At 37.6% G+C, this 12,569-nt stretch overlaps 1 protein-coding gene across 1 annotated transcript in view; it reads left to right on the top strand.

Annotated features, from left to right (window-relative positions):
• LOC104986728 (ATP-binding cassette sub-family A member 3-like) overlaps positions 1–12,569 on the top strand; it is a 238,467-nt gene that overhangs the window by 212,144 nt on the left and 13,754 nt on the right. The window contains exons 24-25 of the mRNA XM_010837414.1: positions 4,187–4,312; positions 4,535–4,729. Coding sequence (XP_010835716.1) covers positions 4,187–4,312; positions 4,535–4,729 — 321 coding nt within the window. The remainder of the gene's footprint in view (positions 1–4,186; positions 4,313–4,534; positions 4,730–12,569) is intronic.

Raw genomic sequence — 12,569 nt, forward strand, 5'->3', positions numbered from 1 at the left:
TAAGAAGGAAGAAAACCATATGTCTCTCAGTAGCATAATGGATTTTAAAATGTCTATTCACACTATAGAATATAGCAATCAGAAGGAAGAGCCTATAACTTATGCAACAGCATAGAATAATCTCAGATACAAATTCAATCAGATTTAAAAGAATATGTAAAGTAGAATTTCATTTATATAAAATAAAACTAATGTATAACAATACATAGTGAGTTATGTGTCATATTTCTAGTTATTGAGGGGTAATATTCTGTTTACTTTATTGATACTGGTTACAATAAAACTTATTAAGATGTTGATTTATGTACATATCTAGATATATGTTCTGACAAAATATAGTCCACTCGAAAAAGGAATGGCAAACCACTGCAGTATTCTTGCCTTGAGAATCCCATGAATAGTATGAAGGGGCAGAAAGGTGTGAAACTGGAAGATGAGCCCCCCAGATCAGTAGGAGTCCAATATGCTACTGGAGAAGAGCAGATAAATAGCTCCAAAAAGAATGAAGAGGCTGAGCCAAAGCAGAAACAACCCCTTGTTGTGGATGTGTCTGGTGGTGAAAGTAAAGTCCAATGCTGTAAAGAACAATATTGTGTAGGAATCTGGAATGCTAGGTCCTTGAATCAAGGTAAATTGAAAGTGGTCACACAGGTGTTGGCAAGAATGAACATCAACATTTTAGGAATCAGTGAAATAAAATGGGTGGGAATGGGTGAATTTAATTCAGATGACCCTTATATCTACTATTGTGAACAAGAATCCCTTAGAAGAAATGGGGTAGCCCTGAGTCAACAAAAGAGTCTGAAATGCAGTACTTGGTTGCAATCTCAAAAATGACAGAATGATCTTTGTTTATTTTCAAGACAAACCATTCAAATTCACAGTAATCCAACTCTATGTCCCAACAAATAGCACTGATAAAGGTGAAGTCAAACAGTTCTATGAAGGCCTACAATATGTGATAGAACTAAGACCAAAATGGAGGTCTCTGTCATCATAGGGGATTGGAATGCAAAAGTAGGAAGTCAGGAGATACATGGAATAACAGGCAGGCAACTTTGGCCTTGGAGTACAAAATGAAGCAGGGCAAAGGCTATCAGAGTTTTGCCAAGAGAGCATACTGGTCATAGCAAACACTCTTTCAACAGCACAAGAGATGACTACACATGGACATCACCCATATGGTCAATACTGAAATCAGATTGATTATATTTTTGCAGCCAAAGATAAAAAAAGCTCTATACAGTCAGCAAAAATAAGACTGGGAGCTGACTGTGGCTCAGATCATGAACTCTATATTGCAAAATTCACACTTGAAGAAAGTAAGGAAAACCACTAGGGCCTTCAAGTATGACCTAAACCAAATCCCTTACAATTATACAGTGCAAGAAACAAATAGATCCAAAGGATTAGGTCTGATAGAGTGCCTGAAGAACTATAGTCAGGGGTTCCTAACATTTTACAGGAGGTAATGACCAAAATCAACCCCAAGAAAAAGAAATGCAAGAAGGCAAAGTGATTGCATGAAGAGGCCTTACAAATAGCTGAGAAAAGAAGTGAAGCGAAAGGCAAAGGAGAAAGGGAAAGATATACCAACTGAATGCAGAGTTCCAAAGAATAGCAAGGAGAGATAAGAAAGCCTTCTTAAGTAAATAATGTAAAGAAACAAAGGAAAACAATTGAATGGGAAAGACTAGAGAGCTCTTCAAGAAAATTAGAGATACCAAGGGAATATTTCATGTAAAGATTGGCACAATAAATTATGATGGAAACAGTAAGGACCTAACAGAAGTAGAAGAGATTAAGAAGAAATTGCAAGAATACACTGAAGAACTGTACAAAATAGGTCTTCATGACCCATATAACAACTATGATGTGATCACTCACTTAGAGTCAGATTTCCTAGAGTGTGAAGTCAATTGGCCCTAGGAAGAATTACTAGGAACCAAGCTAATGGAAGTAATGGAATTCCAGCTGAGCTATTTCAATTCCTAAAAGATGACACTCTTAAAGTTTCAGCAATATGTCAGCAAATTTGAAACACTCTGACAACTGAAAAAGGTCAGTTTTCATTCCAACTCCAAATAAGGGAAATGCCAAAGAATGTTCAAGCTATCACACAAGTGCACTAATTTCACATGCTGTTAAGGTAATGCTCAAAATAATTCAAACTAGGCTCCAACACTATTTTAGCCAAGAACTTCTAGATGTACAAGTTGAATTTAGAAAAAGGCAGAAGAACCAGAGACCAAATAGCCAACATCCACTGGATCATAGAAAAAGCAAAAGAATTCCCGAAAAACATCTAATTCTGCTTCATTGACTACGCTAAAGCCTTTGACTATGTGAATCACAACAAACTATGGAAAATACTTAAAGAGACGAGAATACCAGACCACCTTACCTGCCTCCTGAGAAACCTGTATGCAGGTCAAGAAGCACGGTTAGAACAAGACATGGAAAAATGGACTGGTTCAACATTAAGAAAGGAGTACATCAAGGCTGTATATTGTCACCCTGCTTATTTAGCGTATATTCAGAGCACATCATGTGAAATATCAGGCTAGAATCACAAGCTGGAATCAAGATGGCCAGCAGAAACATCAACAACCTCAGATATGCAAATGATACCATTCTAATGGCAGAAAGCAAAGAAGAACTAATTCTTTTTAACATTAAAATCTGGCTTAAATCTCAACATTCAAAAAAGTGATATCATGGCATCTGGTCCCATCACTTCATGGCAAATGGATGGGGAAACAATGGAAACAGTGACAGACTTTATTTTCTTAGTCTCCAAAATCCCTGCAAACTGAATGCAGCCATGAAATGAAAGGACACTTGCTCTTGAAAGAAAAGCTATGACAAACCTAGACAGCATATTAAAAAGCAGAGACATGACTTTGCCTATAAAGGTCCACATAGTCAAGGTTATGGTTTTTCCAGTAGTCATGTACAGATATGAAAGCTGAACCATAAAGAAAGGAAAGCTGAGCACCAGAGAACTGATGCTTTTGAACTATGCTGGAGAAGACACTTGAAGGTCCCTTGGACAGCACTGAGATAAAACCAGTTAATCCTAAAGAAATCAATCCTGAAAACTCACTGGAAGAACCAATGCTGAAGCTGAAGCTCCAATACTTTGGCCACCTGATGTGAAGAGCCAATTCATTGGAAAACACCCCGATGCTGGGAAATATTAAAATCAGGAGGGGAAGCAGGCAATAGAAGATGAAGTAGTTGGATGGAATCACTAACTCAATGGACATGAGTTTGAGCAAACTAAGTGAACTATTGAAGGACAGGGAAGCCTGGTGTGCTGCCATTCATGAGGTCACAAAATGTTGAACATGACTTAGTAACTGAATAGCAGCAACAAAGATATATATTATGCTTAAATGAATAGCTTACACTAAAAATAGTGTTAAAGCATTCAAAATATTTTGCACTAAACGTCAGTAAGATCTGTAGTTAATAGAACTGAACCAATGTTAATTTCTTAGTTTTAATCAATGTATCATTACTATATGATGTCATTAAGCAAAGTTAAAATGTATACTAGAGCTGTCCTGTTTTTATAGCTCTTCTGTACATCTAAATTCTTTCAAAATAAAAAGAATGACATGCAAGTCATAGAGTATTCTTTCATATTCTTTTCACTTTGTGGGATGTCTTACCTATTTTTTCTTTCCCATCATAAGTTGCCTGATGAGCTCCTATTTTATTGAAATTCATCTTAAGCATTTCTCACGTGAGTCTGTCCTTGGATTCTACTCCTTCTCTGAAAGAAAAGTGTTACTCTTTCCCTACTCTCAACTCTTCTGACATCTTATAAAGTATACATTTATTATTAAAAATAACTTTATATTTAATAAAAATAAAAAATAAATTATTTTAAAATAACTTTTAGTTATAATTAACAGTTTTCTTGTGATTGCAGTTTTTTGTGAAGTGCCCATTTTGTTAAGAACATGCTACTTGCTCATGGTATAGGTTTTAAACTTTGGATGTAGGAAATATGTAAGAGCTGAGTTGATATGCAGGAAGTCATTTGGAAATGACTCAAAACTTCTGTTTTGACATTTTTAAGATTATCCCAGTTTAGCCTTCCCACAGCCAACCAGTGTAGACCAGATGTCTAAAGTGCATCCATATCCATATCTGTGGTCTTATTTTTAAAATATAGGATAGAGTGTCCAAGGAATTATCTGGGGAATCTGAAGATGAAGATGTACAAAATGAAAGAAATAGAATCCTGGACAACCCTCAGGAGTCACTGAATTCTATAGTGCTTATTAAGGAACTCATAAAGGTAATATTATTCAATGAACAACTTATGATGGTTTAATTTCTGTTAAAGAGTATGTCATTAATGCCAAGGGCTTACTGTGGTTCTTTGAATCTATGTGTGTTTTCTCAAGAGAATAGAAGAACTCTTGTGAAGCTACCTGAGGTGGTCCATGGGAGTCTAAAGTATTGTTTGTATATGACCTGTAAGTATTTTTACTATATTATGTTTTCTGTATTTTTTAAGGTGTATTTTTCAAAACCAGTCGTTTTAGCTGTGAGAAATATCTCTGTTGCAATCCAAAACCAGGAGTGCTTTGGGTTGCTTGGATTAAATGGAGCTGGGAAAACTACTACCTTCGAAATTTTGACTGGAGAGGAGGTTGCTTCCTCTGGGGATGTGTTCGTTGAGCGCCTTAGCATCACCAAAAATATCCTAAAGGTAAAACATCATTGCTGTCTGAGGTGTGAGAAACATGATTTGTGGGTGAAGGTCAGAAGCAACTCGTGGGAAATGATAGACATGAATCATAGTAGGCATTGATATCGCTACTGTTGACTTAACCCATGATTCTAGAGAGCAATGAGAATTTTGGTCAGAGATGGTGAGGCAATTAGAGCAGCCTTACCATGAACATCTAAGAGTGTCTTTAATTTTCTTTAAAACTATAGGAGAGCAAGATGGTAAAATAGGAGACCCTTGACTTTCCCTCCTTGGATGCACCAAGTAAACGGTTAAACAGGGATCCATTCCCCCTGAGATGAATCCAAAACTAGTTGAAAGACTCCTACACATCACACAACTGAGAAAATATCCACATCAAGATGGGTAGGATGAGCTGAGACATACTTGCACCATAAACTCCACCCACAAAACAGTGCATTACAATCAGAATGGAACTCCCAACTCCCAGCTTCACACATTTAGCTCCTCAACTTTTTGTCTACCATCCAAAAGACTGTTTCTCAAACCACCTAGCTCTGAGGGCAAACAGGACGTGGCATTCATGAAGCCCCCTGGAATGTAGAAAGCGAAAAGGCAGTTTCAACAAGTGCTTAAGAACAAGTAGCCCTCTAGGAGCCTGAATGGGCATGTGATCATTTTCTCAGCCTTCAGGGCACTGTCAGGACTTGTCACACCTTAATCTCCTAAGGCCACTAACATACACAATGGTTTAGACAAGCACAGAAGTTTAAGAAGATCTAAGAATCCCTGGCAAGGCTGGAGAGATCAGAGGTAGAAGTGGAGTGTTGTTGCATGCAAATAAACTTAAGTTGATATTAGCTTTAAAAAGCCTCTTGGTAACTACAAAGAAACATCTTTAGATGTTTTACTCATTAAAGGAGAAATGATTCAAAATCTATCAAAAAAAAAAAAAGAGAAAACAAAACAAAAAGGAAGACAGCAAGAGAGAAAAAGAGGAACAAAAAAACTATAAAATTAAATAAAACACTTAAAAATGACAATAGTAAATCCTTCCCTATCAATAAATCTAAATGGATTAAATTCATTATACTCTGAAAATAACAAAGAAACAGAGGGGCTAAATAGATCTATATCAAAGATCCAACTGTGTGCTATTTACAAGAAACTTACTGTAGATTCAAGGGTATAAATTGACTAAAATGAAGACATCAGTTCAGTTCAATCGCTCAGTCATGTCCAACTCATCCCACAGAGTCCAAAGTCTGTTCTTTATATCTGTGTCTCTTTTGCTGCCCTGCATTTAGGATTGGCGGTGCCATCTTTCTATATTCCATATATATGTGTGTGTATTAATACACGATATTTATCTTTCTCTTTCTGACTTACTTCATTGTGTATAATAGGCTCCAGGTTTATCCATCTCATTAAAACTGACTTAAATGTGTTCCTTTTTATAGCTGAATAATATTCCATTGGTTATATGTACCACAACTTCTTTATCCATTCATCTGCGATGAACATCTAGGTTGCTTCCATATCCTAACTATTGTAAATAGTGCTGCAATGAATATTGGGATACATGTATCTTTTTCAGTTCCAGTTTCCTCAAGGTATATGCCTAGTAGTGGGATGTCTTCTATTTCTTTGTCTTGATTATTGCTCTGACTACGACTTCCAATATTATGTTGAATAGGAGTGCTGAGAATAGGCATCTGTGTCATATACCTGATCTTAAATGAAAAGCTTGCAGTTTTTCACTGCTGAGTGTAACGTTAACTTTGAGCTTGTTACATATAGGCTTTATTGTGTTGAAATATGTTCCTTCTGTACTAAAGTTTTCAGAGTTTTTACTTATCATGAGAGGATGCTGAATTTATCAAATGATTTTTCAGCATTTTTTGAAAAGATCATGTGATTTTTAACCTTTCATTAACTTGGTGCATCACATTTTTTGTGTTTGTTGAATTATTCTTGCATCCCAGGTATAAATCCCACTTGATCTTGGTGTACAATACTTTTATTGCCATGTTGAATTCACTGTAGTAGTATTCTGTGCCGTATGTATGTGAAAATGCTGTGCTCATTAATTCTGCTTTTATTTTTATTTTTTGGATTGCCATAAAGTCTTCCATAGTTTTTAGCTATAACATATTACATTCTCACCAACATGGCTCAGGGTTCAATTTTCTATACATTCTAGATAGCAACTATTATTTTCTCCTTTTAATAGTTGCTATCCTGATGGATGTGAAATGGTTTCTCATTGTAGTATCAATTTATATTTCTCTAATGATCACTGAGAGCCAGCATTTTTCTATACCTAATGTCCAATTACATATAGTCTTTGAAGAAATGTTTATTCAAGTCCTTGACAATTTTTGGAATAAGTTGTTCTTATTGAATTTCCAATATTTTCTATAAAACCTGGGTATTAATACCTAATCAGATAGATGACTTTCAAATATTCTTTCCATTCCGTGGTTGCCTTTTAACTTAGTTGGCAGTGTAATTATATGTATATAATTTTAAAATTTTTTATAAAATCCAATGTGTCTATTTTTTCTTTTATTTGCTGAGCGATTGGTGTAATGTCCAAGAAATTGTTGCCAAATATTGTGAAACACCTGACCTATGTTTTATTCTATAGTTTCAGGTCTGAAATGTAGGTCTTTGGTCATTTTCATTGAAGTACAGTTGATTTTCAATATTATATTAGTTTTAGGGGTGCACAGCATAATGATTCAGTATTTTGACAGATTATATTCCACTAAAAGTTATTACAAGAAAATGGTTATAGTTTTCTGTGCTGTACAATATATCCTTGTTGCTTATTATTTTATAAGTAGTAGTTTGTATCTCTTAATTTCACATCCCTAATTTCCCCCAGCCGATTTCTCCCTCCCATTTGGTAACCACTAGTTGCCAGGCTTCTCTGTCCATGGGGATTCTCCAGGCAAGAATACTGGAGTGAGTTACCATTCCCTCCTCCAGGGGATCTTCCCAACCCAGGGATTGAACCCAGATCTCCCGCATTGCGGGCAGATTCTTTACTATCTGAGCCACCAGGGAAGGCCAAGAATACTTGTGGCAATTTCACACTGAATAATTCTCACAAACACACAGGATTGTGAGAGACAGCACAGGGAGAGTTCTCAGAGAAGCAACTCCCTGAGAACATGCTGAGCGCATATTTTATTGGTAACTTATCTTGTAATCTTTAACTAAGAGGAGTAAAGCAAGACAGAGACAGTAACTCAGGGACTAAGAAGACTTCCTCCTGAAGATCTGAAATTAATAAAATGAGAGCTGTAAAGAAAAGTCTTTAAAGAGAAGAGGGTTGTGTGGATCACAATAAACTGTGGAAAATTCTGAAAGAGATGGGAATACCAGACCACCTGACCTGCCTCTTGAGAAACCTGTATACAGATCAGGAAGCAACAGTTAGAACCAAACATGGAACAACAGACTGGTTCCAAATAGGAAAAGGAGTACGTCAAGGCTGTATATTGTCACCCTGCTTATTTAACTTATATGCAGAGTACATAATGAGAAGCACTGGACTGGAAGAAGCACAAGCTGGAATCAAGATTGCCAGGAGAAATATCAATAACCTCAGATATGCAGATGACATCACCCTTATGGCAGAAAGTGAAGAGGAACTAAAAAGCCTCTTGATGAAGGTGAAAGAGGAGAGTGAAAAAGTTGGCTTAAAACTCAACATTCAGAAGATGAAGATTATGGCATCTGGTCCCATCGCTTCACGGGAAATAGAAGGGTGAAACAGTGGAAACAGTGTCAGACTTTATTTTTATGTGCTCCAAAAATCATTGCAGATGGTGACTGCAGCCATGAAATTAAAAGACGCTTACTCCTTGGAAGGAAAGTTAAGACCAACCTAGATAGCATATTCAAAAGCAGAGACATTACTTTGCCAACAAAGATCCGTCTAGTCAAGGCTATGGTTTTTCCAGTGGTCATGTATGGATGTGAGAGTTGGACTGTGAAGAAAGCAGAGCACTGAAGAATTGATGCTTTTGAACTGTGGTGTTGGAGAAGACTCTTGAGAGTCCCTTAGACTGCAAGGAGATCCAACCAGTCCATTCTACAGGAGATCAGCCCTAGGATTTCTTTGGAAGGAATGATGCTAAAGCTGAAATTCCAGTACTTTGGCCACTTCATGCGAAGAGTTGACTCATTGGAAAAGACTCTGATGCTGGGAGGGATTGGGGACAAGAGGAGAAGGGGATGACAGAGGATGAGATGGCTGGATGGCATCACTGACTCGATGGACATGAGTCTGAGTGAACTCCGGGAGTTGGTGATGGACAGGGAGGCCTGGCGTGCTGTGATTCATGGGGTCGCAAAGAGTCGGACACGACTGAGTGACTGAACTGAACTGAACTGAAAGCTGATCTGTCAGCCAAAACATCTAATTTTAGGACAGGGTGTCGTGGTTGGGGGAGTGGGAAGAGCAAGCAAGGAAAAGGGAATGAGTAAAACTAAATTCTAAGAGACATTTCTGAGAAAGCAGTGAAACATGGTTCCCACAAATACTGGAGTGGGTAGCCTATCCCTTCTCCAGGGGATCTTCCCAACCCAGGAATCAAACCAGAGTCTCCTGCACTGCAGGCATATTCTTAACCAGCTGAGCTACCATGGAAACCCACAGTTTGTCTTCTATGTAAGTAAGTATGTTTCTGTTTTTTACAATCATTGATTGACATTACTTTTTAGATTCCTCATATTAGGGATATCATATAGTATTTGTCATTCTCTGTCTCACTTATTTCACTAATCATAATCTCATCAATGTTCATCCGCATTGTTGCAAATGGAAGAGCAATATTCCATTGTATGTGTGTGAGAGAGAATGTGTATTTGGGTTGCTTCAATATCTTGGGTATTGTAATTAGTGCTGCTATGAATATTGGCATGCACATATCTTTTTGAATTAGAATTTTAATCTTTTTTTGAACATATTCTCAGGAGTGGATTTGCTGGATCATATGGTAATTCTTTTTAATTTTCCACACTGGCTGCACCAATTTACATTTCCTCTAACAATGTACAAGGATTCCCCTTCTTCACATCTTCACCAACATTTGTTATTTGTAGACTTTTTGATGTTGGCCATTCTGACAAGTGTGAGGTGATAGCTTATTGTTGTTTCAGTCTGAATTTCTATAATAATTATTGATGTTGAGTATCTTTTCATGCGTCTGTGACCATCTCTATGTCTTCTTTGGAGAAATGTCTACTCAAGTCTTCTGCCCATTTTTTGATTGGGTTGTTTATTTTTTGTATTCAGTTTAATATTTTGAATATGAACCTTTTGTCAGTTCCATCATTTGGAAATACAGGTATTCCATTCAGTTCAGTTCAGTTCAGTTGCTCAGTAATGTTCAACTCTTTGCAACCCCATGGACTGCAACATGACAGGCTTCCCTGCCCATCACCAACTCCCAGAGCTTGCTCAAACTCATGTCCATCAAGTCTGTGATGCCATCCAACCATCTCATCCTCCGTTGTCCCCTTCTCCTCCTGCCTTCAATCTTTCCCAGCATCAGGGTCTTTTCCAATGAGTCAATTCTTCACATCAGGTGGCCAAAGTATTGGAGTTTCAGCTTCAGCATCAGTCCTTCCAATGAACAGTCACAACACTGTTTATATTAGCCAGGACATGGAAGCAACCTATATGTCCATCAGCAGATGAATGGATAAGACAGCTGTGGTACATATACACAATGGAACATTACTCAGCCATCAAAAAGAATACATTTGAATCAGTTCTAATGAGGATGAAACTGGATCCTATTATACAGAGTGAAGTAAGCCAGAAAGAAAAACACCAGTACATTATACTAACACATATATATATGGAATTTAGAAAGATGGTAACAATAACCCTGTATGCCAGACAGCAAAAAAGACACAGATGTATAGAACAGTCTTTTGGACTCTGTGGGAGAGGGCGAGGGTGGGATAATTTAGGAGAATGGCATTGAAACATGTATATTATCATACGTGAAATGAATTGCCAGTCCAGGTTCGATGCATGAGACAGGGTGCTCGGGGCTGGTGCACTGGCATGACCCAGAGGGATGGGATGAGGAGAGAGGTGGGAGGGGGGTTCAGGATGGGGAACACATGTACACCCATGGCAGATTCATGTCAATGTATGGCAAAACCAATACAATATTGTAAAGTAATTAGCCTCAAACTAAAATAAATAAATTCATATTAAAAAAAAAAGAAACCTTTCTTATCTCTACTTGCTATTCTTTGGAACTCTGCATTCAATTGGATATATCTTTTTCTTTCTCCTTTGCCTTTCTCTTTGCTTCTTTTTTCAGCTATTTGTAAGACCTCCTTATATATCACTTTGTCTTCTTGCCTTTCTATTTCTTGAGGATGATTTTGGTAACCACGTCCTGTACAATGTTATGAACCTCCATCCATAGTTCTCCAGGCATTCTATCTACCAGATCTAGTCCCTTGAATCTCTTTGTCACCTCCGCTGTATAAACATAAGGGATTTGATTTAGATAATACATGAATGGTCTATTGGTTTTCCCTACTTTCTTCAATAAGACTGAATTGTTCAATAAAGAACAGATGTTCTGGGACACAGTCAGCTCCAGGTCTTCTTTTGCTGACTGTATAGAGCTTCTTCATCTTCAGCTTCAAAGAATATAATCAGTCTGATTTTGGTACTGACCATCTGCTGATACCAATGTGTAGAACTGTCTCATATTGTTGGAAGAAAATATTTGCTATAATCAGTGTGTTCTCTTGGCAAAACTCTGTTAGCCTTTGCCCTACTTCATTTTGTACTCCAAGGCCAAATTTGCCCATTATTCCAGGTATCTTTTAATCTCTGTATTAGCTTATTTAAGTATCTTTAATTTATATTTTATTTGTGGAATTTTCCTTTTTCTATAGATTTTTCTCTTCCATTTAAAGAAAACCTTTCAGCATTCTTCTAGTATAGGTTTAGTACTGATGAATTCTTTTAGTTTTTGCTTCTCTGAGAAGTTTTCTTTACTTCTATGCTAAATGATAATCTTGCTGTGTAAAACATCATCAGTTCAGTTCAGTCACTCAGTCGTGTCCGACTCATTGCAACCCCATAGATTGCAGCACACCAGGCCTCCCTGTCCATCACCAACTCCCACAGTCTACTCAAACTCATGTCCATCGAGTCGGTGATGCCATCCAGCCATCTCATCCTCTGTTGTCCCCTTCTCCTCCTGCCCCCAATCCCTCCCAGCATCAGAGTCTTTTCCAGTGAGTGAACTCTTCGCATGAGGTGGCCAAGGTATTAGAGTTTCAGCTTTAGCATCAGTCCTTCCAACACCCAGGACAGACCTCCTTTAGGATGGACTGGTTGAACCTCCTTGCAGTTCAAGGGAGTCTCAAGAGTTCAAAAGCATCACAGTTCAAAAGCATCAATTCTTTGGCGCTCAGCTTTCTTCACAGTCCAACTCTCACATCCATATATGACCACTGGAAAAACCATAGCCTTAACTAGACAGACCTTTGTTGGCAAAGTAATGTCTCTGCTTTTGAATATGCTATCTAGGTTGGTCATAACTTTCCTTCCAAGGAGTAAGCATCTTTTAATTTCATGGCTGTAAATCACCATCTGCAGTGATTTTGGAGCCCCCAGAAATAAAGTCTGACACTGTTTCCACTGTTTCCCCATCTATTTCCCATGAAGTGATGGGACTAGATGCCATGATCTTAGTTTTCTGAATGTTGGGCTTTAAGCCAACTTTTTCACTCTCCTCTTTCACTTTCATCAAGAGGCTCTTTAGTTCCTCTTCACTTTCTGCCATAAGGGTGGTGTCATCTG

The sequence above is a fragment of the Bison bison genome, unplaced genomic scaffold, assembly GCF_000754665.1.
Source record: "Bison bison bison isolate TAMUID 2011002044 unplaced genomic scaffold, Bison_UMD1.0 scf7180017864072, whole genome shotgun sequence".
Taxonomy (NCBI): domain Eukaryota; kingdom Metazoa; phylum Chordata; class Mammalia; order Artiodactyla; family Bovidae; genus Bison; species Bison bison.